This window comes from Hemicordylus capensis, chromosome 2, assembly GCF_027244095.1.
Source record: "Hemicordylus capensis ecotype Gifberg chromosome 2, rHemCap1.1.pri, whole genome shotgun sequence".
NCBI classification, from domain to species: domain Eukaryota; kingdom Metazoa; phylum Chordata; class Lepidosauria; order Squamata; family Cordylidae; genus Hemicordylus; species Hemicordylus capensis.
The window spans coordinates 167,791,859-167,815,940 of NC_069658.1; the positions used below are offsets into that span (position 1 = coordinate 167,791,859).

General features: G+C 45.5%; 2 protein-coding genes across 25 annotated transcripts in view; one reads left to right on the forward strand and one right to left on the reverse strand.

Annotated features, from left to right (window-relative positions):
• Positions 1-2,071, forward strand: part of SUPT20H (SPT20 homolog, SAGA complex component) — a 61,715-nt gene extending 59,644 nt beyond the window's left edge. For 14 of the 24 annotated variants that reach the window (XM_053301176.1, XM_053301184.1, XM_053301192.1 and 11 more), the window contains one exon: positions 1,603-2,071. In XM_053301176.1, coding sequence (XP_053157151.1) covers positions 1,603-1,899 — 297 coding nt within the window. In that variant the 3' untranslated portion in view covers positions 1,900-2,071. The remainder of the gene's footprint in view (positions 1-1,602) is intronic. The other 10 variants (XM_053301181.1, XM_053301182.1, XM_053301191.1 and 7 more) reach the window with 2 other exon arrangements.
• The window catches only part of EXOSC8 (exosome component 8), a 28,364-nt gene continuing 6,089 nt past the window's right edge, over positions 1,808-24,082 (reverse strand). Inside the window, exons 4-11 of the mRNA XM_053301202.1 lie at positions 16,673-16,746; positions 15,196-15,241; positions 13,570-13,675; positions 13,443-13,488; positions 12,544-12,640; positions 10,928-11,045; positions 8,169-8,275; positions 1,808-2,221 (exon numbers count right to left, since the gene is read on the reverse strand). Of these exons, the coding sequence (XP_053157177.1) occupies positions 2,106-2,221; positions 8,169-8,275; positions 10,928-11,045; positions 12,544-12,640; positions 13,443-13,488; positions 13,570-13,675; positions 15,196-15,241; positions 16,673-16,746 (710 nt within the window). The 3' untranslated portion in view covers positions 1,808-2,105. The remainder of the gene's footprint in view (positions 2,222-8,168; positions 8,276-10,927; positions 11,046-12,543; positions 12,641-13,442; positions 13,489-13,569; positions 13,676-15,195; positions 15,242-16,672; positions 16,747-24,082) is intronic.

The window sequence follows — 24,082 nt, forward strand, 5'->3', positions numbered from 1 at the left end:
TCCAGCAGAGAGTCCGGTTTTCCTCTGTTTTAAAGTAGAGGCAGATACAAGTAATCCAGCAACTTCACCCTGACTGCTTTGAAAATACAGTTCTTGGCTCTAAGCACAAATGCCCCTTCTCAATTTAACTAAAACATCAGTGGACAATACAGATGCTGCAGTTCAGCACATTATGAACAGCAATTAGGTTTCTATCAGGGGCATAACTATAATAGGGCAAGGGGAAACAGTTGTCTGGGGGCCCACTGCCGGCAGGGGGCAGAGGCAAGTCACAGGACTGATTCCCCCAGCTGTGCACCCACCTGGGCTTCCTTCAGTTGTATTCATCCTCTGAAACTGATGTGACTCTTAAGACCTGGAGCTACCAGAACAGCATGTCTTTCTCTAGTACCATTAAATGACTTGCAATTTATTATGCATTTTGTTACCAGCCTCCTTTAAGATTTCTTTACTTCATGAACTGAGCTTCAGTGACGGAGGGGTCATTTTAAAATCTTGTCTCTGGGCCCACTCTAACCTTGTCACACCCCTTGTTTCTATCATTCTAAAAATGTCGTGACTGAATTTTTCTCTGGCCAAACGTGCCAGTTTCCTGATTGGCAATATTCAAGGAGTGTTTGTGGCATGCTGGTAAACTACATTGTGCCTCGTGCTAGGTACAGACCTGTTAGCCTCAGACAAGGATACTATACACTAGATTATCACAAGAAATGTAATATTGCAATTTCACGTAAAAGTTACTGTATACTTTGAACAGCCCTGATTCATATATTTAAAAATCCTTTGTGCACAGGAAGTAACATTTGAACTGGTGGGCGTCCATATGGATGCCCAATCTCAGTGAGGCTCTGTTCATGGACTGCTTGGAAGACTGGATGTCAGTATGGATGCCCTGGCTTATGTAGTGTTTCCCACATAAAACTGTGATGAGGTGGTTCCATGCCGGAGATGTTTCCATATATTAACTAGAACATAGCTTTGAGGGAAAGTATTACAATCTATGGTGTATTTAATCTGCAGTTGCTGAGTTCCTGGAAGGAGTGAAGTTGTCCCCTCTGGAAGGTTATAGAAAGGCCCTCAGCAGGTTTCTGTGCCACTGGTGCTGCTTGGTTGTCTTCATTGTCTCCATATATAGTTCCTCTTGTGGACCTCTAGCTTGTCAGCACTGAGTTGCAATGCCAGAGATACCTTGTGCTCAAAGGCCCTGGCTGAATGACTTGTGGAATGACTTGCTATGCCTTACATCCTGTTCAGAATCTGGCATGTTCATATGAGGGAGGAAAGACTGAGCCAGTCTTTTAAAAGTTAATAACAGGACTTTTCAATATTGAAAAACCAAAACTGTGATGAAATTTCAAAAAAAATTTGCAGAACTTTTGGTACTCCCCCCCCCCCACACGGCATATCCAAATGTCTCTGCCTGATCATTGTTAGACAAATGAAAGCTAGGCAACTCTGGACTGTCTAATGCCTTACATGCTGCAGAAAGCTAGCTATTGTCTGCTCCTGACTTGCTATTCCATTGTTTTAATTCTGCCTGAAGTGAAAAAGCAGCTCTAAAAAGTGACATATTAAGTTTCTTTCCTTCTCCTTTCCTGGCAGCAGTTGCGATTCTTCCACCACCAAATGGTTATGGTGGCAGCGGCGGCACAAGCAGCTCAGCTCCAACACCATCATTCAGGCAGCCAGTCAGGAAGTAAAAAGAAGCACCTCAACACTGTCAAAGTCCTAAAACTTGCATTTGAGATTATATCTTTAAAGGGATTTTTTTATTATTTAAACAAAATAAAATCTTTACATTTTCTGGTGGAGTTGAATTTGAGTTTATACTGTGAAGCATGCAAACTGTACATGGCAACCAACCAATCTTGTGAGATACAGAATTTTTTTTCTAATTAGCTTAACACTGGTTTTTGTAAGGAAACTAAAACATTTTAAAGTAGCGTTTTGCCAATTTGCAAATAGGCAACACTGTACATACTTGAAGACAGAATATCTTAAAATAATGGACTTTGGAAAAGGATGTTTGAAATAAAGGGACTGTGAGCACTGTATAGCCAATACTTTTTTTTTTTTAACAAATCTTTAAAGTGATCACTGCTTGTTTATGTTGGCGTTACACTTTTGATCACTTTATCCATTAGTTTCTTCACTTCTTTGTGTCTTGTCTTTGCTCGACTGATACAGTCTTGAAGTTTTGCTCCCGTCAGTGCACTTCCTCCTAACAAGGAAACAGGAACAAAGACATGCACAATGAATATTCCATTGCCTTTGCTTTTGAACACTACAGCTTCTTTCACTGGCTGGTTTCATAATAATAATCATATTAGAGAGCGACACATGACAAACTGGATGCAGAGTCAGTGCCAGTTCATCGCCATCCGTTACTAGAGGTGAAGGCAATGAGCCACAGCTTGCCAGCCCAGATGCAGCCTCTCCCCCCCCCCCCTTGCCAATAGATGGGGCCTGCTGATCACTGCCTGCATGCCACGAGGCAGCACTTCGCATGCATTCAAGCACCAGCCTCTCTTCACCACCATGCGAGTGCCCGCTTTCTCTCACACTGTCTCTATCCTCCGTCTCGGCAATTTTAGTGCTTGGTGGGGAGAGACAGTAAGCTGGCAGTGGCAAAGAAGAGAGGTCAGCGTGTGAAGCTGCCAGTGTTTGGATGCATGCTAACCACTGTCTCATGAGGTGCAACCAGTGGGGGAGAAGAGGGCAGCATCTGAGCCCCTGAGGGGGTGCCCAGGGCCAGGTGCCTACACTCGAGGTGTGCTCGTTGCCCAAGACAGTTGCTTCACGTGGCCGCTTGACAGAGCCACCCCGCTGTGCCTAATACAACTTAATGCTGTTTTTGTTTAAATGTTGCATGAAGTTCTTCATTAGCCAATATTTACGAGAGATGGAAACGGAGCATTGTTCTTCACTTACCATGAAGGCTCCTTCTTGATGCTGGAGCCGAGGACATCTCTCTTTGAGTTATCCTCTCCCACATGCTCCCAGGCAGGACTAATTAAATTCTATTACTAGCCTTAAGAGCCTGGGACGGATAACCCCGCCCAGTTCTTTTAGGCCAAAAGTGCAAGTAGCACAAAATCCTGAAATAACTACCAAATAAACAGGTAACATAACATATATATCAATATAGTCATAGATAGGTTGTGCCCTTAAACTTCTAGGATTCCCATGGAGTAGGCCAGGGAGGGCCGAGATTTCCTCTGCTCTAGCAGCAAGAAGGAGCCTTCATGGTAAGTGAAGACCAATGCTCCGTTCTCTGATGCCTGGAGCCGAGGACATCTCTCATTGGGACATACCAAAGCCCTGGCCAAAAACTCTCTGGGAGGGAGTGCCTCTGCCTACTCCCGGGGAAGAACCTGTTGGAGCATCCTGCAACCAAATGCCGCTTGTGCAGAGGCGAACACATCAATCTTGTAGTGTTTTGTAAATGTCGATGGTGCCTTCCAAGTTGCAGCTCTGCATATGTCCTGCAGTGGTGCATTCGTTGAGAAGGTGGCAGATGTGGCTGTCGCTCTGGTTGAATGTGCTAGAATGTGTTCTGGAGCTGAAATATGTTGGGATTCGTCTGTGAGGGAAATACAAGCATGTATCCATCTGGCAACAGTCTGTGATGAAATCTGGCTACCCATTGAGGCTGGTAAGAAACCAACGAAGAGGGATTCTGATTTCCTAAATCCTTCTGTGTGCTTCAGATACATCTTTAAGCATCTGTGAACATCCAACTTGTGCCATTCCCGCTCCCTTGGATGGACTGGTTTGGGACAAAAAGATGGCAAAATTACATCCTGAGAGTGATGATAGATTGAAGACACCTTTGGCCTGAAGAACGTATTTGGAATGAGACGTACAGAATCTGTCAAGAATATGCATAGATTCTTGTGGGAAGATAGTGCATTCAACTCTGATATTCTTCTTGCAGAAGTAATTGCCACTAAGAAGGCAGTTTTGTAAGATAACACTCTTAAGGGTATGGACCTGATTGGTTCAAAGGGAGCAGTTTGAAGAGTCCATGATGGAAAATGGTGGACCACTAGTGGTGATAAAAGGGTCACACCCCTAAGGAATCTTTTGATATGGGGATGATTTATCACCCTGGATTTAGAGAGACCTGCTATAACCCTGCTAAGGATGCAGCTTGCCTTTTTAAGGTATTTGCTTTGAGGCCCTTATCTAACCCGTCTTGGAGAAATGTGATAAGGTCCTTGATGGATGCCGCACCACGAGGTATCGAATGCCTTGTTGCCCATCATAGGAAAGCTCTCCACGTGTATTGGTATATACGCTTGGTAGAATCTTTGGTGGAAGATAACATAGTATTCAAGACGCTGCTAGTATAACCAAACTTGCTTAATATTCCCTGCTCAGTCTCCAGGTGGCTAGATGAAACCAGCCTAGCTAGTGATGTTCGACTGGACCTTGGTGGAGGTGGTGTGTTGACACCGGAAGGAGCCATGGTTCCTGTGTGGCCATGTGATATAGTTCTGGTAACCATGGCCTCCTGGGCCAGTAAGGAGCTACCAAGATGACTTGTGCCCTGAGTAAGTCGGACTCTGCGAAGTAGGCAGGCCAGTAGTGGAGTTGGTGGAAATGCATATAGGAGTTCCCGAGGCCATTCCGCTGATAGGGCATCTACTCCCTCCGATCTGACCAACACATGGTAGTTGATAATCAGGAACCGGGACGCTATCAGGGCAAGGTGAATAGCTCGTAATTCCAAACAATTGATGCTGTGTAAGCTCTCTTCCATTGACCAAGCGCCCTGGGCAGTTCTGTGTTGGCAATGGGCTCCCCATCCTGCTTTGCTGGCGTTGGTAGTAATTATGACCGAGTTGGTTCCAGGAACTCCTTGCCTAGTCTGATGTTGGAATCCATCAACTACCACTGAAGTGATGTCAAAATTTCTTGTGGGACAAAGATGTTGATATTGACCTTGTTGGATATGGGTACCCTAAACTTTAGAAGAAATCATTGTAATGGTCTCAGATGATATCTGGCCCACAGTACAGAATCCAGTGTGGCCACCATTAGACCCAGGAGGCATGCAAGAAACAACAGTCTGGCCTGGTGGGCTCGCAGAACTTCTATGACCTCTTGCTTTAACATCTGTACCCATTCTTCTGGTAAGAACAGTCTGTCCTTGCAGGTATCTATCAACACGCCGAGATGATGAATCTTGTGAGAAGGTAGAAGATTGCTCTTTTCCTTGTTTATGAGGAATCCATGTTGCTCTAGCATGTAGAGTGTCAGCTGAAGATCCCTCACCGCCGACAGTTCTGACAGAAACCTCAGAAGGTCGTCCAAGTAACAAAAAATGCGTACTCCCTGCAGTCTTAAGTGTGCGATTGGTCATGTACTCCGCAGTATTTGAAGCGAAGGAGATGACGACTTTTGGAGTGAATTGGGATGTGTAAATAGGCTTCCCTTAAATCTATGGAAGCTAACAAGTCTAGATGTTGCAATGTTTCTGTTATTGAATGAAGAGATTCCATGTGAAACCTGTGCTTTGGAACCCACCAGTTCAGGAATTTTAAGTCAAATACAGCCCTGAGAGACTTGTCCTTTTGGGGAACAATAAAAATTATTGAATATATACCCTGTCCCTGTTGATGGGCAGGAACAAGTTCTATTGCACCTATAACCATTAGTTGTTTGATGGTGTATAGAAGGTCTGAGTGTTTGACAAGACAAGGTGATCTTGGAGTTGGTAAAAATCTGTTGGTAGGAGCTGTTGTTAGCTTTATCTTGTAGCCAGTCTCTACTGTTGAGAGGACATACAGATCTGTTGTCGTTTTCTGACATTCTTGAAGGAAGGTTGACAGTTGACCCCCCCAGACTCCCCCAATGGGGAGTCATTGCTGCTTTTGAGGTTTTGGCTGGTTGGTAAATGCCTGTCTGCCCTGATTGTAGGCCCTACCACCTCGCTGTCTGTTCCACTGAGGACGCTGGTATCTGGAATCTCTGTCCCTCCCTCGAAAGGAGGGGCGAAAATTCCAAAAGGACTGGTACTGAAACTGAAATGACCTCCTAGGAGGGAGACATTCTTGTCTACGTGGTGCTGGGGGAAGAGGCATGGCCTTATGCTTATCCTTAGACTCTACCAATACCTCTTTTAGTGCTTCCTCCCCAAGCATCTTTGCCCCGTTATAAGGAACTGCAGCCAAATTTGACTGAGAAGCAGCATCTACTGGCCAATGCTTCAGCCATAAGTTACGGTGTCCAACAACTGCAGCTGCAGAAGCCCTGGAGGAAAATTTTATGGTGTCCAGGGTTGCATCTGAGACAAAGGTGCCTTCTGGCTTTTAATAAGCTGGTGTCTTAGGCTAAAAATGTCAGAAGGGGAATCTTGTATGAAGTCATCTAACCATACCACAGACACCTGGGATAGGATGGATGCGGCAGCCGAGGCCCTTATAGACAAGGATGAGGCCTCATTAGCTTGTTTAAAAGAAGCCTCAAGTTGTTGTTTTTTATCATTTTGGTCCTTTAAGACAGACTCCCCATCCCTAAGTAACAATGCCCCATTTAGTAGGGCTACCACAGGAGCATCTGCCAGAGGCACCCTGAACATGTCCATGGCCTCTTGCTGAAAGGCATAATGTTTGTTGGCTACTGCCACCAATTTACAATTACGTAGGAAGTAGCCATTCCTCCTTAACCGTATAAGCCAGCAGATCTGGCAGTGGTAAAAGAAGCTCCTTGCCTTTAGGCTTAGGAAAAACCAGAGATCCCTTAGTAGGGGGAGCAGAATCTGGATTAATAGGTGTCTGAAGGTCTAGCGCATTGATAGCTCTAGACACCAGGGGGCTAAAATCCTTCTGTGAAAATAATCGCTGAGATTGGGTGGATGCAGGGTTATCCTGATCATCCGACCACTCTCCCTCTTCCTTGTCCAGTGGATCTAAAGGGAAATTTCCTGGAATTGGTACTGTAATAGGATTTGGTGCAGGAATGGGATTAGGTACTGCAATAGGTGTCGCTCCTCTACCAGAAGGGATTGGGGATACAGGCAGGTTCGTAGCCAGTGCCTCATTTGGAAGAAGTGGTGGTAAAGGATTGCTGGGTGTAATGTCAGGGGATTCCCCCTGCCACAGGCCCCTCTGATGAATGTCCACCCCCTCTTAAATCCACCAATCTAACTGGATCCTGTGGATGGAGATTATGAAGACCATCCACATCAATATGCTTCCTCTTGCGCCTAGCTTTCTTGAGTGGCTGGGAGGTAAACTCCTCAGAAGAGGAGGGAGATAAGTGGAATAAGCACGGCTTTGCTTAGCAGCCGTTCCTGGGCTTCCTGCCGAAATCATCGCGCTGCTACTTGCAGAACCGCTAGATGTCGCAGCGGCTGCAATGGCACTCCTTTTTCAAGCAGGCTCGGAATAGGTGGGAGCGAGACCAAGGTCTGGCCCATGCTATCCAGCTGCAAATCATCCCTAGGCCTTATGAAGCTCTTTGTCATGTGGGCCGGCAAGGAGGGACCAGGTGTGGCGTCCTTGACCGTGGGGAGCAGGGGACATGATCCGGCATCCCCTGTATTATCGGCTTCGTTAAGGGCAAACCTGGCGCTCTAGTAGCAAACGGGAAGCCCGATGTCTTTCTCCCCGTGGGGACTAAAATACGTCTAATAGCCTGTCATCTCTCTATTAGGCAATAGACGTTTAAAAGGGGATACACAGAGTAAGAAGAGACACAAGGTAACGGACAAGTGGAGGACAGGACGGGTTTTTTTTAAACGATACAGCTGAGGTAAAGATGAAGAAATAGTATGAAAATATAAAGCAGTAAAGAGCTAAATAGAGAACAACAAACAATGCAAGAGTAATACAAACAATCTCTGCCTAGGAGCGCAGCAGGACTAAAAGAACTGGGTGGAGTTATCTGTCCCGGGCTCTTAAGGCTAGTAACAGAATTTCATTAGTCCTGCCTGGGAGCACGTGGGAGAGGATAACCCAATGAGAGATGTCCTCGGCTCCAGGCATCAGAGAATGAAGATACAACTTATACTAGGATGCAGTTGTAAGCACAATCAAACCAATACCATGTTGCATTTGTTTTTGCAGAACTGAAGATGTCCAAAAATATTTTATGATGGGTCCAATTCATATGGCTCAAACAAGCTCTCAAACTCATTTGTAATAATTTATAAACAATACCTGGTTTATAAACAGAACACAGTTGGCCTTCTTCATCAGTTACAATTGTTAAAGTTCCAGTTGCCAAGTCTTCCTCTTCTGCAGTTGGGTCAACGATCACTAATGTGCTTTTAAGGATTAAAAAACAAACTGGAGAGTGAAGAAATTGTATATAGAGATAACAACCATATTTAAGGTGCTGGACTTGGGGTTTATGCAGTCCAGTTGTGGCACACAACTTTCAGACAGAACAGGACAACCAATGGTGAGCAGCACTGGGCTATCACAATTGTTTTTCTGGGGGGGGGGGTCCAGGCACTCTTTGAAACCATTCCTATGGCAAGAGGTGGTGGTTGTTTTTTTAAAGAGACCCTCACAGTACCACATCCCCCCAAAAATTCTAGATAGCAAATGGCAGTTGGATGAGTGGTTGGGACAAGATTTGAAACCATTCATTATCATATCAAAAATTATCTACAAATACAGAATTTCTAAATCAGTAACTAAGAATACATATAATTATGGAATATACTATAATTTCCATCAGAAGATATGGTAACCCCACCTACCAGCCATTGTCTTTTTAAAAGTTTCAGCCAGTGGGGGTGGGGGGAGTAGTTTAAACTACCTCACTTCAAAGTAGTTAATTACTTTACAAAAAGTGTAGTTAGTAAGTACTTAAATTACTTTTACAGTAGTTTATGCCCATCAGAACCTAGACTAATAATGTTGAAGTTGTAATTTCTAGCACAAGAATTAAGCCATGGGCTAATGTAATTCATAACAGATTGGTTATGAGCCTCACTGCCCATCGAGATTATCTGGAGAGAGATATCTGCAGTTGCCACCAGTTTGTCTGGTGGGCACTCAGGGTTGGGCCTTCTCTGCTGCCACCCGAAGGCTTTGGAATGGGCTCCCTGCTGAAATAAGAGCTTTTCCATCTCTGACAACTTTTTTTTAAAAGGACACATGAAACACACTTATTCACCCAAGCTTTTAAAACTAGAATTGTGGTTTAACTGTTTTAATTTGTTTTATTATTGTGGTAAACCACACAGAGACATGAGGGCATTGTACAAATATATTAAATGAGATTTCAGGGGGTGTTGTACAAATATTAAATAAAACCAGGCTCTCTTCCAAAAGGGAGGGTTATTAATTAGAAGACACTCTATTGTTTTCAGTAGAAGGAATACTCCTCTGAGTGGAATACTCCTCTAATAGAAGGAATATTCCTCTGATTTGCCTGAATGAAGAGGAGTACCAAGCAAAAAAGAGAGAGAGAGGAAAACCAGGAGTAGGCTGGTACAAATAACTCCCTCACACCCAGCATTGTGAGGTCTCATTTTTTATTTATATAAAATTATTCTCACCAAAGAGTCATCAGTTGGGGTTCTCTCTTTGATCTTAACCACTTAGCAGCAATGAGGAAACCTTTTTGAACCTCACATGCAAGCAGACAGCCAGGCCCACAGGAGCCCTCACTGAAACTCCCTGACTAACAAGCTTCTGCTGAGGGTTGGGTCAGGAGGAGGCCCTTGGCAACAACAGCTGATGTGGCATGCGGGGCTGCACAGGCTGTAACACCCAGAAAGCACTACCTTTTCTGGTGGTGGAGGAGAACCGGGGCTTCAGCAGGGAGGAGGGGATGAGAAAAATAGTTTTTTGTTGTGCAAATGCTACACTGGGTGATTCATTTCTGCAGATGAGATTAAGAAACCCAACTTGTCAAAGCGAGCATTAATCAGGCTCCTGTTCTCAGGAGTAGGGGGAGTAGGTGACAAAATGGCAAATGAGGTTCAATGTTGGCAAGTGTAAAGTGATGCACATTGGGACGACAATGTGTCCAACTTCAAGTATATGCTGATGGGATCTAAGCTGTCGGTGACTGACCAGGAGAGGGATCTTGGGGTCGTGGTGGACAGCTTGTTGAAAGTGTCGACTCAATGTGCGGCAGCTGTGAAAAAGGCCAATTCCATGCTAGGAATCATGAGGAAGGGGATTGAAAATAGAACTCCTAATATTATAATTCCCTTATACAAAACTATGGTGCGGCCACACCTGGAGTACTGTGTGCTATTTTGGTCACCATATCTAAAAAAGGACATTGTAGAACTAGAAAAGGTGCAGAAGAGGGCAACCAAGATGATCAGGAGCCTAGAGCACCTTTCTTATGAGGCAAGGCTACAACAACTGGTGGGTCTATTTAGTTTAGAAAAAAGATGACTGTGGGGAGTCATGATAGAGGTCTATAAAATCATGAATGGTGTGGAGAAAGTGGATTGAGAGAAATTCTTCTCCCATTCACATAACACTAGAACTAGGGGTCATCCCATGAAATTGATTGCCGGGAAATTTAGGACCAGCAAACGGAAGTATTTTTTCACACAACGTATAATCAACTTGTGGAATTCTCTGCCACAAGATGTGGTGATAGCCAACAACCTGGAAGGAATTAAGAGAGTGTGGATAACTTCATGGAGGAGAGGTCTATCAACGGCTACTAGTTGGGGGGCTATAGGCTACCTCCAGCCTCAAAGGCAGGATGCCTCTGAGTACCAGTTGCAGGGGGGTAACAGCAGGAATGAGGGCATGCCCTCAACTCCTGCCTGTGGGCTTCTCAGAGGCATCTGGTGGGCCAATGTGCGAAACAGGATGCTGGAATAGATGGGCCTTGGGCCTGATCCAGCAGGGCTGTTCTTATGAGTATAGGCAGTACTCTTCTGCTTCCCCATCAACACTCCTTTAAGGTATAAGTGTTAACATAATTATCTACTTACTCAAATAGCACAAATGATGCAGCCACTGGTTGCTTTCTAACAGTCAGAGGAGTCTTCTCTTTTAAGTTAACTTCTGCTAAACCAGTTTCTTCATTTATGCTGACTGCAGGCAATTGCACTAAAATAATAAGGACAAATATTGAGCAAGCAGAGGTAAGTTCTTGGTATAAAGGGACTTTCTTGATGAGCAAAGCAGGGAGGATGTGGGCATTTGGAAGCAACATGGAAGGGAAGCAGGATGCAGCACCATGCTTCCAATGTATTGTTGCTAATTGTAGATATGCTTACCCTCTGGCTTTGGCTTTTTCATGCCAAAATGCATACTCGAGGAGTCTTGCATAAAAATAACATAATCTACCATTTAGAAACATGCATCATCTGGAAGTAACTTACTGTTCTCTTTACCTGACACTAACAATCAAAGCAAGTTTTAGATAGATAGATTATAAGAACTGCCTTGCTCAATCAGATTAAGGGTCTGCTTAATCCAGCATTTTAGCGCTGGCTCTAGTTTTGAAGGGGCCCTGTAGGTTACTGCTTCATTAGGCCCTCCATCCTTTGGGGACTGTTCTGCAAAAGCAACCATTCTTTTTAACAATGCCATATCCCTACCCTCGTTGCATTATGCAGCAACAGGAGCATTGTATTATTGTTAAAATAAGAAAAAAGAAGATGGCAGCTCTCAAGGAATGCTCTGCTGCCCCTCTTGCCAAGTTAAGCCCTGGGTGCGGGGGTTAATGGGGGGGGAGGGGGCGCATCCACCTCATGCTGCTGCCTTCTGTCTTCCTCCTCCCTCGCCCTCCACTCACTCTTTGTCTTCCTTCTACCCCCTTTTCTCCTCCACTCTTTCTTTTGTCTTTGTCCTCCTCCTTTCTCTTCCTTTTCTCACCTTTCTCCTTCCCTTGCCCTCCACTCACTCCTCCTTTCCTTCTGCCCCTTTCTTTTGTCTGTCATACTCCTCCTCTCACTCTCCCCTTTCTCATCTTCCTCCCTGCCTTGCTCAACACTCACTCCTATCTTCCTTCTGCCCCTCTTTCTCCTGTCCTCCTCCTCCTCCTCCTCTTCTCTCACTCTCTTCCTTCTTCCTTTTCTCACCTTCCTCCTTGCCTTGCCCTCCACTCACTCCTTCGGTCTCTATCCTCTGAAGAGCCACGAGGATGCAATGGGGAGGAGCATGGCAGCATGGGAGGAAGAATAAATACTTCCTTCCAAGCATGGGGTGTAGGGAGAGAGAAACACTGTCAGTGGCCACAGCAGGAAGGAACCAGCCAGCCAGCTGCATCAAGTGGGGAACAATGCCGCTGCTTTAGCACAGAGTGGCAGGAAGAATCCATGCTTGCTGGGGTTGACGCTCAGCTGAGGGGCCAGGAAATGAAGCTCCATGGGATGGATCCAGCCCACGAGCTGGCAGTCTGACACCCCTGCAATAGGCATTCCAGCTCCTGTTCCCATGAAGACATTCACCCTGAGGGGAGTCCATGCCTCTACTAGTTAGTGTTTAGGTCCTTAAGGAGTGCCATCGCATACTTGGAGAACACCAGACGACTTTGGTTTCTGGCTTCTTAATCATTTAAATTCCAAACTTTCATTTAGTCTATGAATATGACCCAACTTACCATTTTTCAATGCTACTAAGAAAGCACACATGCAGGCATCCAGAAGGTTTCCATCGTAGTCTAAGCATATAATGTCGCAGTACAGAACCCAAGCAAGCTAAGGAAATAAAGATCTGCTGATGTAAATACTTTTAAGTATTTGCTTTTAAAGGCACCACAAGAATGAAGCTTTTGCAACAAAGCTGCATAAATCAAAACACTCCTTCACATCTCCTCTCCAAAGAATAAGACTGAAATTAAAGTACATAAAGATGACATATTTGTGATTAAATAAGAAATTAGGACTTAACAAGAATGTTCATTTTCTTTCTAATCCTTGATATACCTACATAGCAGGTCAGCTATTTCGCTGTTACTGTATTTTACGGACTATAAGACACTACGGACTATAAGACGCACCTTAATTTTAATCCAGTTTTTCAGAGTTTTAACATATTAAACTGTTAAAACATATAAGACGCTCCTGAATTTTGGCGGATATTTTTTGAGGAAAAAAGTGAGTCTTATAGTCCATAAAATACGGTAATTAAACTCAGTTCTTTGAAAGGTAGGCAGCATCTGTGCTGAGGAGACCTACAGAACCCCAATGACTGGACCCTGAAAAAGGCTGCTCCAAAAGACTGCGGTGGGGTGGGATCTGGAGGCATGGGGGTGCATGGTCTCTATATTTTTAACTTTTGGAAGGGCAGTATAGAAATCAAATAAATAGATAAATAAAAGTTAGAGGCTTTCCTCTTTAACACTAGCAGCATTAGGAGTAGGATAAAACTATCACAATGAATATTATATCTAATTAGCCTATGTAATACAACTTTCCCACAGATGCTCAACTAGTTATTAACATGGAACCATCTGACTCCCTGATCAATATTCACTGTAAAGACTTAACTTTTACTCACCTTTCCATCTACAATGCACAGATCTTCTTTCATTATTACCTGTGAACTAAAACAGTAATGCGGTGAAAAGGAAAACCCAGTTCCTCTCACAATTTCCTTGAAAAAGTTAAAGCACTGCATTTCTTACTTTTCAATCACATCTGCAATAAACTGGCTAGCTGCCTGAGCCTCTTCCCCTGGAGGTCCAGGTCGAAACCGTGATGAACAAAGTGGAGGTAGATCCACATTAGGAACTAGGCAGGAATAATTAGGAATCAAAGTCAGCAAGAGAGTTAATAAAAGACATTTAGTACAATACTCAGTCCTCAATATTTTATGTTCCAAACTTATCCTTAGAAAAAAGGAAACCTATGAATTTACATGTATCCCTTATGGATGTAAGGAACATGTATATGTATATAAATAGAAACTGATGTACACCCCAGGGAAAAGAGATTCAAGTCCTCCCCCTACTAACACAGGACACCCTAATGAAATAAGAGCCCCTGGTGGCGCAGTGGTAAAACTGCCGCCCTGTAACCAGAAGATTACAAGTTCGATCCTGACCAGGGGCTCAAGGTTGTCTCAGCCTTCCATCCTTCCGAGGTCGGTAAAATGAGTACCCAGAAATGTTGGGGGCAATATGCTAAATCACTGTAAACCGCTTAGAGAGCTCCGGCTATAGAGCGGTATATAAATGTAAGTGCTATTGCTATTGCTAAGTGCTATAAAAAAGGGAAGCTGCCATCCACACAGTGGCATTCTTGGCTCCATGGGATATTTGATACTCTCCCTAGACTCCCATAGGGCATTCCAAGCTCCTAGGATGGCACCTCCTCCCCGAGCAGCAGGCAGGTTCCACTTTTGATTTCACTGCTTGGGGGCGGGGGGGGGGGGACCTTGCTCTCCCAGCCTTGTAAGCTGGCCAGCAGAGCTTTTTCCTTCAGCTCTGCTGAGTTCAGTTTTTTTTCTGTTTCTCCTTATTTTTCTCCACTTTCAGTACCCAACCCTTCCTAGAGAGGACCTGGTTCTTCCTTGGAATAGGGGGTGGGTAGTTTTTGCTTCTGGCCACGGTCAGCAATGGTGATGCTGCATAGTACTGGAGCATGGCAGAGACTCACAGCCAGCTCCGAATGGTTCCTGCAGGTTGAAGGACGTACATCCAGCTCTAGGAGCAGCAGCAAGCTGAGAAGGGAGGCCGAAATGCTCCACCATCCTATTGGCTGACCACAAGGCTGTAGACGGGCACATCTGTGTCCTATGCCAAGTTTGGTAGCAAGGCAACAAGTGTTCCAATGCTCAAGCAGCCTTGCAGATGAACATGTCTACAACCAGCACCAGAAAAGGCAGAAAGTCACCAGGAGCATGGACACTAGTCCTAGTTGCTCCCCCTTCCTATAAGGCAGGCAGACAACATCAGCACAGGTGTCCACCTCACTACAATGGAGGAAAGTGGCATTACCCTGGTGGGGTATACAAGTGGCATACAAACACCAACCCTGCAGGGTGAGCTCTGGGCACTCAAAACTGGTGCAGCATAGATGGCCATGGAGGGAATGAGTAATTAATCCCTACTGGCCCAATTGTATCCATTCTTTGATTTTTCTGGGGATTTGGGAATATTTCATGCTTTCAAATTAAATGCAAGGTGAAAACATGTCAGGAGCACAATTCCATCAGCACCATACATGCTGATGGAATTGTCCAGTCATCAAAACACTTTACTGAAAAACAATTTGTAATTTCAGAGGGAAAGTGAATAAAGAATACTCACCAATATATCCCTTGTTACTGGAATCAGCAGGAGGCGCTGCAAATTCCTGTATGCAGTGTGTTGGCAGCAAGAATGGCAAGAAATTTAAAAATACGTGTTTTATTTTCTGCTGCTTTTAGATGGATTGTTTAAATGCTTTCATTGTTTTGTTGTCTTTTATTGCACTTTGTGGGGATGGGGTAGTATTTTAATTTATTGTAAGTTATCTTGAATTCCCTGGAAAACAGGCAGCGTATACATTCCTAAATTAAATAAATAGTCTTTCTGGATCTTTTCTTAAACCTAACACACATTTTGGGTATCAAGACAAGACTTTGTTCCCATAGTTTTTAATTTAATAAATTAATTATTTAATACATTTAATAAGTTAATTAAATTTATTATTTAATAAATAAATAAATATTAATTTAACATATTGTTGTGCTGCCCACATCCTGTGTCTCTGGACAGTTAAATAGCAGTTTGTTTATTTTAATGACAATCAAACAAATTTGGCACTATTTCACTAAAATCGTGGATTGTTTCTGTGTTGTGTTCACATTTATCAATAATCTAACACATCCAAATGGGAAATCCTCTTAACAGTATTCAGATTCTTTTTTCAAAAAAATTTCCTACAAGAAAACCTTGCCAAACCATATATTCTAATTTAAAGCTAAATTTCCAGTTCTGTCCATTTTTAGACAACTGCAAATTCTCTTGAATTAGGATAATTTATTTCCTCTTTTTTATCCTTCCCGCTTCCAAGATGCTAAGGGCAGCTTACAACAATAGAACATGCATTTTTAAAAATTATGACAGAAACCACTGAGAACTTTTTTTTGTTGAAAAACCAAATACACACACACTTAAAACATGCAATGCCCATAAATGCTTTACTCTGGCTACCAATGCTACATGTATAACTCCAATGATGCATAATCTCTGCCTCAATAGGCAATTCCAACAGAGACATATAGAAGCAGACAGGAGAAAATGAGGCTCGATCAAGGCAGAGTACAATTTTTGAAATTAAGTAAATTTAAAATACACGAATTCTGGATCTAAAAAAAAGAGAGAGAGAGATTCTACCAGCCAAGTGAGTGTGTACCCAAGTGAGTGATTCTACCAGACAAGACAGCCCCAGATTGAATAGGCCATTCCCACCAAGCATAATTCTGTACTTTGCAAACACAAAACAGCTTTATGCCAAAATTGGTTGGTTTCCGTGCAAGCTGCATGCCACCTGAACAGCTGGATCAAACATTCTTCTCCACACACCCACTTCATCACTTCAATGTTTGGAGAAGGCATTCAGGGGACACTGTCAATTAGCTGCCTCATTCTGCTTTTCCATTGATCAACAAGGCTAACAGCAGCAGCTCAGAGGAAAAGTCGTAAGTAAATCAAATAGGGTACTGGTCTATTTGGCTCTACAAAGACTATGCAACTTGAAGTTATATTCACTTTTTAAAAATCTTTTCTATTCATAACTTACAGCCTTTATGCCACATATCACTGTAGTGTTTCCTAGCTTCACAAGGGCTGAGCCATCTGCAGTAGTTATTGAACCTGAAAAGAGAAAGGAACATTGGTAGACTTACCGTAAAGGGTTCTTTTTCAGGGTATAGGGAGGTCATCCTAACGTGATGGGTTTGTCAGCCTCTGCATGCTCTAGACAGGACCAATCAAAATTCAGGCGCTGTTTATATAGTCAGGCAGCTGTCAGTCAATCCCCAGTTCCAGGACTGTAGTAGAGATTTAAGTAAAAGGACAACTGACACCTAGAACGTCAACCATAGCAACCCAAGGAAAAAAATAGAAAAGGTAAACTTTAAACCTGGGAGTTGCCCCACTTCTCTGAAATTCATGAAGAAACAGACACCCCCCATCCGCGGGAGGGCCGGATGACCTCCCTATACCCTGAAAAAGAACCCTTCACGGTAAGTCTACCAATGTTTCTTTTTCTATGGTATAGGGAGGTCATCCTAACATGACAGGACGTACCTAAGCAACAGAAAAAACAGGGAGGGAAGTGGATGGTTAAACCACCTGCTGCAATACCGTTCTCCCCACTGCTGCCTGCGCTGCATGGAAGGACGGAATTTTATAATGTTTAACAAAAGGTGACACAGAAGACCACGTCGCCACCTTGCAAATCTCTTCCAAGGGGGCCCAAAGCAGAGAAGGCAGCAGAGCTACTGGCACTCCTTGTAGAATGAGCCATAACCCCTAGTGGCACCGGCTGGTGTAAAGAATCATAGGCCAAGGCGATCATGGCCCTAATCCATCTGCTCAAGGTTGCTTTAGTGACCCTAGACCCCACAGTGGAAGGTTGGAAAGACACAAGTAAGGCATCAGTCTTTCTAAAAGGACTGGTACGGCCAATGTATATCCTAAGAGCCCTATGCACATCCAACGTGTGCCAAGACTTCTCCTTAGGATGAGATGGTTTAGGACAGAAGGATGGTAGGACCACCTCCTGGCTCCTATGGAAAATAGAATTCACTTTTGGTAAAAAAAGTCGGATCCAGTTTTAAAACTACAGAATCCTTCTGGAAAATGCACAACTCCTTACGTATCGACAAAGCAGCCAGCTCAGAAACTCTCCTAGCCGATGTAATAGCCACCAGAAAAATGACCTTAAAAGAAAGCAATCTTAAAGATACCTCCCTGAGGGGCTCGAAAGGAGGTCTAGTCAGAGCATTCAAGACCTTGTTGAGGTCCCAGGAAGGAAACCTATGCACCAGAGGAGAAGCCAAGTTGTTAGCACTGCGCAAAAATTTGCTATAATGAGGGTGCAAAACCGACGATCCAGGAACATACAGATTTAACACTGAAGATAAAGCTGAAGTTTGGCGACGCAAGGTGTTTGGGCGAAGCCCCATATCAAGACCAGCTTGTAAAAAACCCAGGACCTCCACCACCCCTGCAGAAGGAGAGTGAACCCTGTGCTTAACACCCCAGGCACAAAAAGCTGACCATGTGAATTGATAGACATGGGATGTAGATGGCCTTCTAGCGGCCAGAATAGTATTCTGAACTTGTTCAGAATATCCCTTGGCTTCTAATGCCCTGCGCTCAATCTCCACGCATGGAGTCATAACCATGCTGGATCTGGATGAAGCAGGGGCCCCTGAGACAGAAGATCCAATCTCAGAGGAATGGACCAACGTGGTAGAGTTGACAGGTTCAATAGGTCCAAAAACCACGGCCTGCGAGGCCAGTAAGGGGCTATCAGAATAAGTTTGGATCCCTCCGCCAAGAACTTGGCTACATCCAAGGAGATTATCAGAACCGGCGGAAAGGCATACAGAAGACCCGGAGGCCATGGCGAAGTGAAAGCATCCACGGCCTCCGCTGCAAGACACAAAAAGATCCAACACCAGCAGCCCCAGGTTGTCTACAATCTGATCAAAGACAGCAGGATACAGAGCCCACTCTGCATGATCCAACCACTGGTGACTCAGCCAGTCCACCTGTAAGTTTGCTACCCCGCTCAGGTGTTCTGCCACAACAGATCTCAAATGCTGCTCTGCCCAAGCAAATAACAGATTTGATTCTCGCATGAGAGCCCTGGACCTGGTGCCCCCCTGATGATTCACATGGGCCTTCGTGGTCACATTGACAGTTCTTATAAGGACATGCCTTCCCTCTACCAGGTCCTGAAAGTGGAGAAGTGCCAAGCGAACTGCTTTCAACTCGAGCCAGTTTATGTTGTTCCTCAGATCTGCTTGGGACCACAATCTCTGAGCGTGGTGAATGTGACAATGAGCTCCCCATCCGGACAGACTTGCATCTGTAGTGACAATCAGCTTGTCCGATGTCTCCAAGGACAGACCTCTTTCCAGTGCCGGCGACAGCCACCACTGGAGCGAAGCCTTGACTTTGCAATGCAATTGGATCTTCAAATGCTTCTTTTCCATAATTGCCATTTGGAAGGGCAGGATATCCCACTGAAGAGTCCTGGAGTGCCATCTTGCCCAAGGCGTGCACTCCAGGGACGCTATCATCATTCCCATGATCTGAGCAAGAATCATGGGAGGACAGCTGCGTTTGTGTAGCAACGGTGCGATGACCGAGATTATTTTTTCCTGGTGTTAAGGACACCGTGGCCGTCCGAGTGGTGAACAATGCTCCCAGATGTTGGAGGCACTGAGACGGTTGTAAATGGCTTTTCTGACGGTTTATGGAAAAACTGTGCTCCTCCAATATCTGGACAGACCGCTGCACATTCCAGGTAGCTAAAACCCGGGACAATGAACGAAGAAGCAGGTCGTCAGAATACAGATGGATATGGATACCCTGGGTACGGATGTGTGCCACGACTGCCACCATCAGCTTGGTAAATACCCGAGGTGCTGAGGAGAGCCCGAACGGAAGAGCCCTGTACTGATACTGTCTCTGATTGTAAGAGAACCTCAGGAAGCGGCGATGTTCCGGATGAATTGGCACATGCAGGTATGCCTCGGATAGGTCGATGGACGCCAGAAATTCCCCTGGTCGAACCGCAGCCTTGATTGACTTCAGAGATTCCATGCGCAAAGATCTTTTCCTGACATAACGGTTTAACCGCTTTAGATTCTGGATCGCCCGCCATGTGCCATCTTTTGGGGGCACTAAAAGATCAATGAAAAGACACCTACACATGATTCTGTCACCAGTACGGGTTCTATAGCTCATATATCCAGCAGATGCTAGATAGCTTGATCCATCACTGACCGCTTTGACCAAACCTTGGGTGTAGGTGTTACCAAATAAAAATCAGGAGGAGGTGTCACAAAATCCATGGTGTACCCCTGGCGAACAGTGCGAAGAACCCATTGATCGGAAGAGGCAGCCACCCAGGCCTCTGAAAAATTTAGAAGTCTGCCCCCCACCAGAATTGCATCATTGCTTATGATTTTGTTGACTAGTGTTGGGAAAAGCTCTGGACTGGAATCTGTTGTTTCCTCTGCCACAATTGTTCCAGGGCTGACGCCAGGCAGGTCAAAAGGACTGACCTTGGTTGTCTCTGGTGTTGTCTCTGTATTGATTTCCCTGAGGTCGAATAAAGGACCTGTTTGGACGAAAGGAAAATTGATGCAAGGAAGAGTTCCCACGAAATGGTCTGCGAAAATCACTACACCCCCTGGCATTTTTTATCTTGGTTTCTTAGTAAATCATCTCCATTCTTGGGGAGAATTGTGCCAGTGACTAGGGCCACTACTGCATCCACTAGGGGCACTTTAAGGATCTCCATGACCTTCTGGGCTGCTAGACAGAAGCACTTCATGGCTGCAGAACCAAGTGGTGGAAGCCTTTCTAGAAGCCAGGATTGTGTCGATGACCACTGAAAACAACCAATTTTTCCATAACAAGGACCTCTCAGCTTCCATGCTGAAGCCATGCCGGATTTGGAGGCAGAATCAGGCCCTGAGAGAGCAGGTCCACCCTTACTGGTAAACTGACAGGACCCTCCACTGCCATGGCTACCATTTCTGAAAATCACGGTCTTCTTGGCCAAAATGGTGCCACCAGAAGAAGAGTTGCCCTGAACAAACAAAGCTTGTGAAGACATCACGACAGCAGAGGAACCGGCGGAAATACATACAGCAGCAACAGAGGCCAAGGGACCAATAGAGAGTCCACCATCTCCACCCCACTCGCAGGGAACCATGAGTAAAATCTGTGTAACTGTGTTCTCTGGTGACACAAACAGGTCTATCACCCAACCAGGATGTCAACCAGTGAAACACGTGTAGGTGAAGAGGCTCTGCTGGCTAGATTTCTTGCTGGCTCAGTCAGCTCGCTTGAATATTCGACACCCCACTCACATGATGAGCCCAAATGGATTCCAGATGTGACTCTGCCCAGGAAAGGAGTTTCACCACCAATGCCTGAAGAGAGTGAGACCTGGTGCCCCCCTGGCAGTTGATGTGCACCTTCGTAGACATGTTGTCTATGTGCACCACAACATCCTTTCCCTGCAGAAATGGGCTGCATTTTAGCAGCGCCAAATGGGCTGAATTTTTAGCAGCTCTAGCTAGTTGATGCTGTGACGGCCCTCCTCCTCCGACCACCGGCCCTGTGCGTTGTGGTTGAGGCAGTGTGCCCCCTAGCCCGAGCGACTCACATCTGTGGTGATGAGAATCCTTTGCAGTTCCAGGAAGGACTTCCCCCTGGTCAAGTTTTCTGAAACTGTCCACCAGACCAGCACCTTGCAGAGAGAAACCAGAAGCTTCACACATCTGTTCTGTTTTGATGCAATGTTCATTTGATAAGGCAGAAGGAACCATTGTAACCTGCATAGATGGAGCCTGGCCCAGGGAACTGTATCCATGGCAGCCACCATTAGACCCAGAAGTCTGGACAATCGCAGCACCTGGGCTCTCTGCAATGATGCCAGTTCCCCTGCTAGACCCCTGCGCACCTGCACCCTGTCCTGAGGAAGATACAGACAGTGGTCCCAAGTATTCACCTCCAACCCCAAATGCCGGAGACACTGGGATGGAGTGAAGTGGCTCTTCTCCTCGGTGACCAAAAAGCCATGTTGTTGGAGACAAAGAGTGGTTTTCTGCATTGTTAAGTTTAACTCTTCCGGAGTTCTGGCTTGAATGAGCAGATTGTTCAAGTGACAATGTAAGTGAACGCCCTGAAGGTGAAGATGAACCACCAGTGGAACCAGTACCTTCATGAACACTCTCGGAGCAGAGGAGAGGCTGAATGGCAATGCTCTGTACTGGTAATGTGCTCCCTGATAGCAAAAGCGTAGGTACTTTCTGCTTTCCATGTGAGTAGGGACGTGAAGATATGCTTCCCTTAGATCTGTGGAAGCCAAGTAATCTTCTGCCTGAAGGCAGGACAAAAGTCCAAAAGGCGGCCCCCCACAGCTGCGCCTGGACCATCAGGATTGTTGCCTGGGCCCCTTGGCCTTGTGAAGGAGGATCTATTCTGGGGAGGAAAATGTCATCTGCCCTGTACTCTAGATTTAGTCCAATAAGGCCTATGAGACTGGGGTACTCCCTTGTGTGACAGAATGGGCGGAAGGCCCTAAAAGATTGAGAGAAACTGCAGTTAGATCCCTTGTCCTCCTGCTTCTGGGATGAAGGCAAGGCCTTGTGCTTCTCTTGTGTCTCCACCAAGACATCTTTTAGAGCAGGGGTGGGGAACCTTGGCCCTCCAGGTGTTTTTGAACTACAACTCCCACCATCCCCAGCCATGGTGGGAGTTGTAGTTCAAAAACAGCTGGAGGGCCAAGGCTCCCCACCCCTGCTTTAGAGCTTCATCCCCAAACAGCTCCCCCCACCCCACATAAGGTACAGCTGCAAGGTTAGACTTGGAGATGTTGTCTACTTCTCAATATTTTAGCCATATATTGTGTCTAGCTGATATACTAGCGCATGCAGACCTGGAAGAGAATCTGACATTGTCCAGAGTTGCATCCACCGTGAAGGCGGCAGCCTTCTGCAGTCTCAGGAGCTTGAGTCTCATTTTAACAGGATCAGCAGGCAGATCATTCAATAACTCATCAATCCAAAGCAAGGATGTTCTGGACACAAGGGAGGCCATGGTGCCAGCCCTAATAGCCATAGAAGTAGATTCGTGAGCTCTCTGAATAGCTGCCTCCACCTTTTTGTCAGCCAGGTCCTTGAGGGTAGTGTCCCCATCCTTTGGGACCTCTGCTCCACTGAGGAGGGCCATGAAGCCCATCTGTAAGGGGGACTTTAAGCAATTCTAGAGTCTCATCCTCAAATGCATAAAACTTGTTAGCCAAAGAGGAAGCATGCTTGGATGCAGAGGGCACATTCCATCCTTCATGTATAGTATCAGTGAACCCTTCGGCCATGATAGACTTGGTCTTAGGTGTCTTGGGTTTGGGGAGAACAAGAGAACCCCTGGAGACCACAGGTTCCTGTTCTAAATTTTAAGCCTAAGGCTGCAATGGACTGGTTAATGAGCAACTGAAAATCCTCCATTAAAAACAAGCATTGAGTATAGGGTTTTTTGCATTATCGCCTGATATTTCCCCTTCTTCAACTGAAGAGGAATCCTGAATAGACACAGTACCAGCCATGAGGGATTTGTGCCCAATGGGGTGGAAAAGGTCCAGGGAATCTTTGCCTGAATCCTCCAAGGACCTGGGTTCTCTACTTTTCTTATGTTTCAGGCTCATTGAGGTTTTAAGTTTTTTAACAGATTCAGCCTGAGTTGAGGGAGAGGAAGATGAGCTGCTCCTCCTATGCTCCACCAATTCCTTCTGGGAAGATAAAATGGCCACAATAGTCTGCTGGATGGCATCCTGCATCCAGCTTTTCCAGTCAGGAGGCAGACTGGATGGCCCCTGGGAGGCTCTGTTCTCTGCACCCTCTAGTGGATTTTGTATAGATCCAACTGAGATTGGTGCAGTCCCCTCCCCACTCCCTGCAACAAGGAGCGAGCTCACCTACAGCTGGTAGATCCTCAGCAACCACCTCCTGTCCCACAGCCCCAATGTCTCCCTTGGTGCTGTCCTCCAGGGGGTCTGCAAGCCAGGATGAATTATTCTCTGCACATGCCTCCTCCAAATCACTTGCTCTCTCCACTCTAGGTGTCCAGCCCCTTTGTTGTTTTAAGAGCATGGGTCTGCATGTGGGGGACATAGGAGGCATAGGAGGCCTGGCTTCTTCTGGGCCGGTGAGAACAGAGGAGAGGGGGAGCATGTCACCAAAACCACCCGGTTTCATTTTTGCGAGGGCACTCCTTCGCTGGCTTCCAATATGCTCTGTTTGTGCCCATGTTGGGAGTGGGCATGTTATTTCCTTTTGTGGAGGCTGTGGCTGGGGGAGCTCCAGTAGCTGGAGTCACGCCCGGAGTCCTCCTCTTCTTTCATTCTTTCCGTGACATTAAGAGGGGAAAGCCGCTGTGGCCTGTGGCACCAGCTATGCTC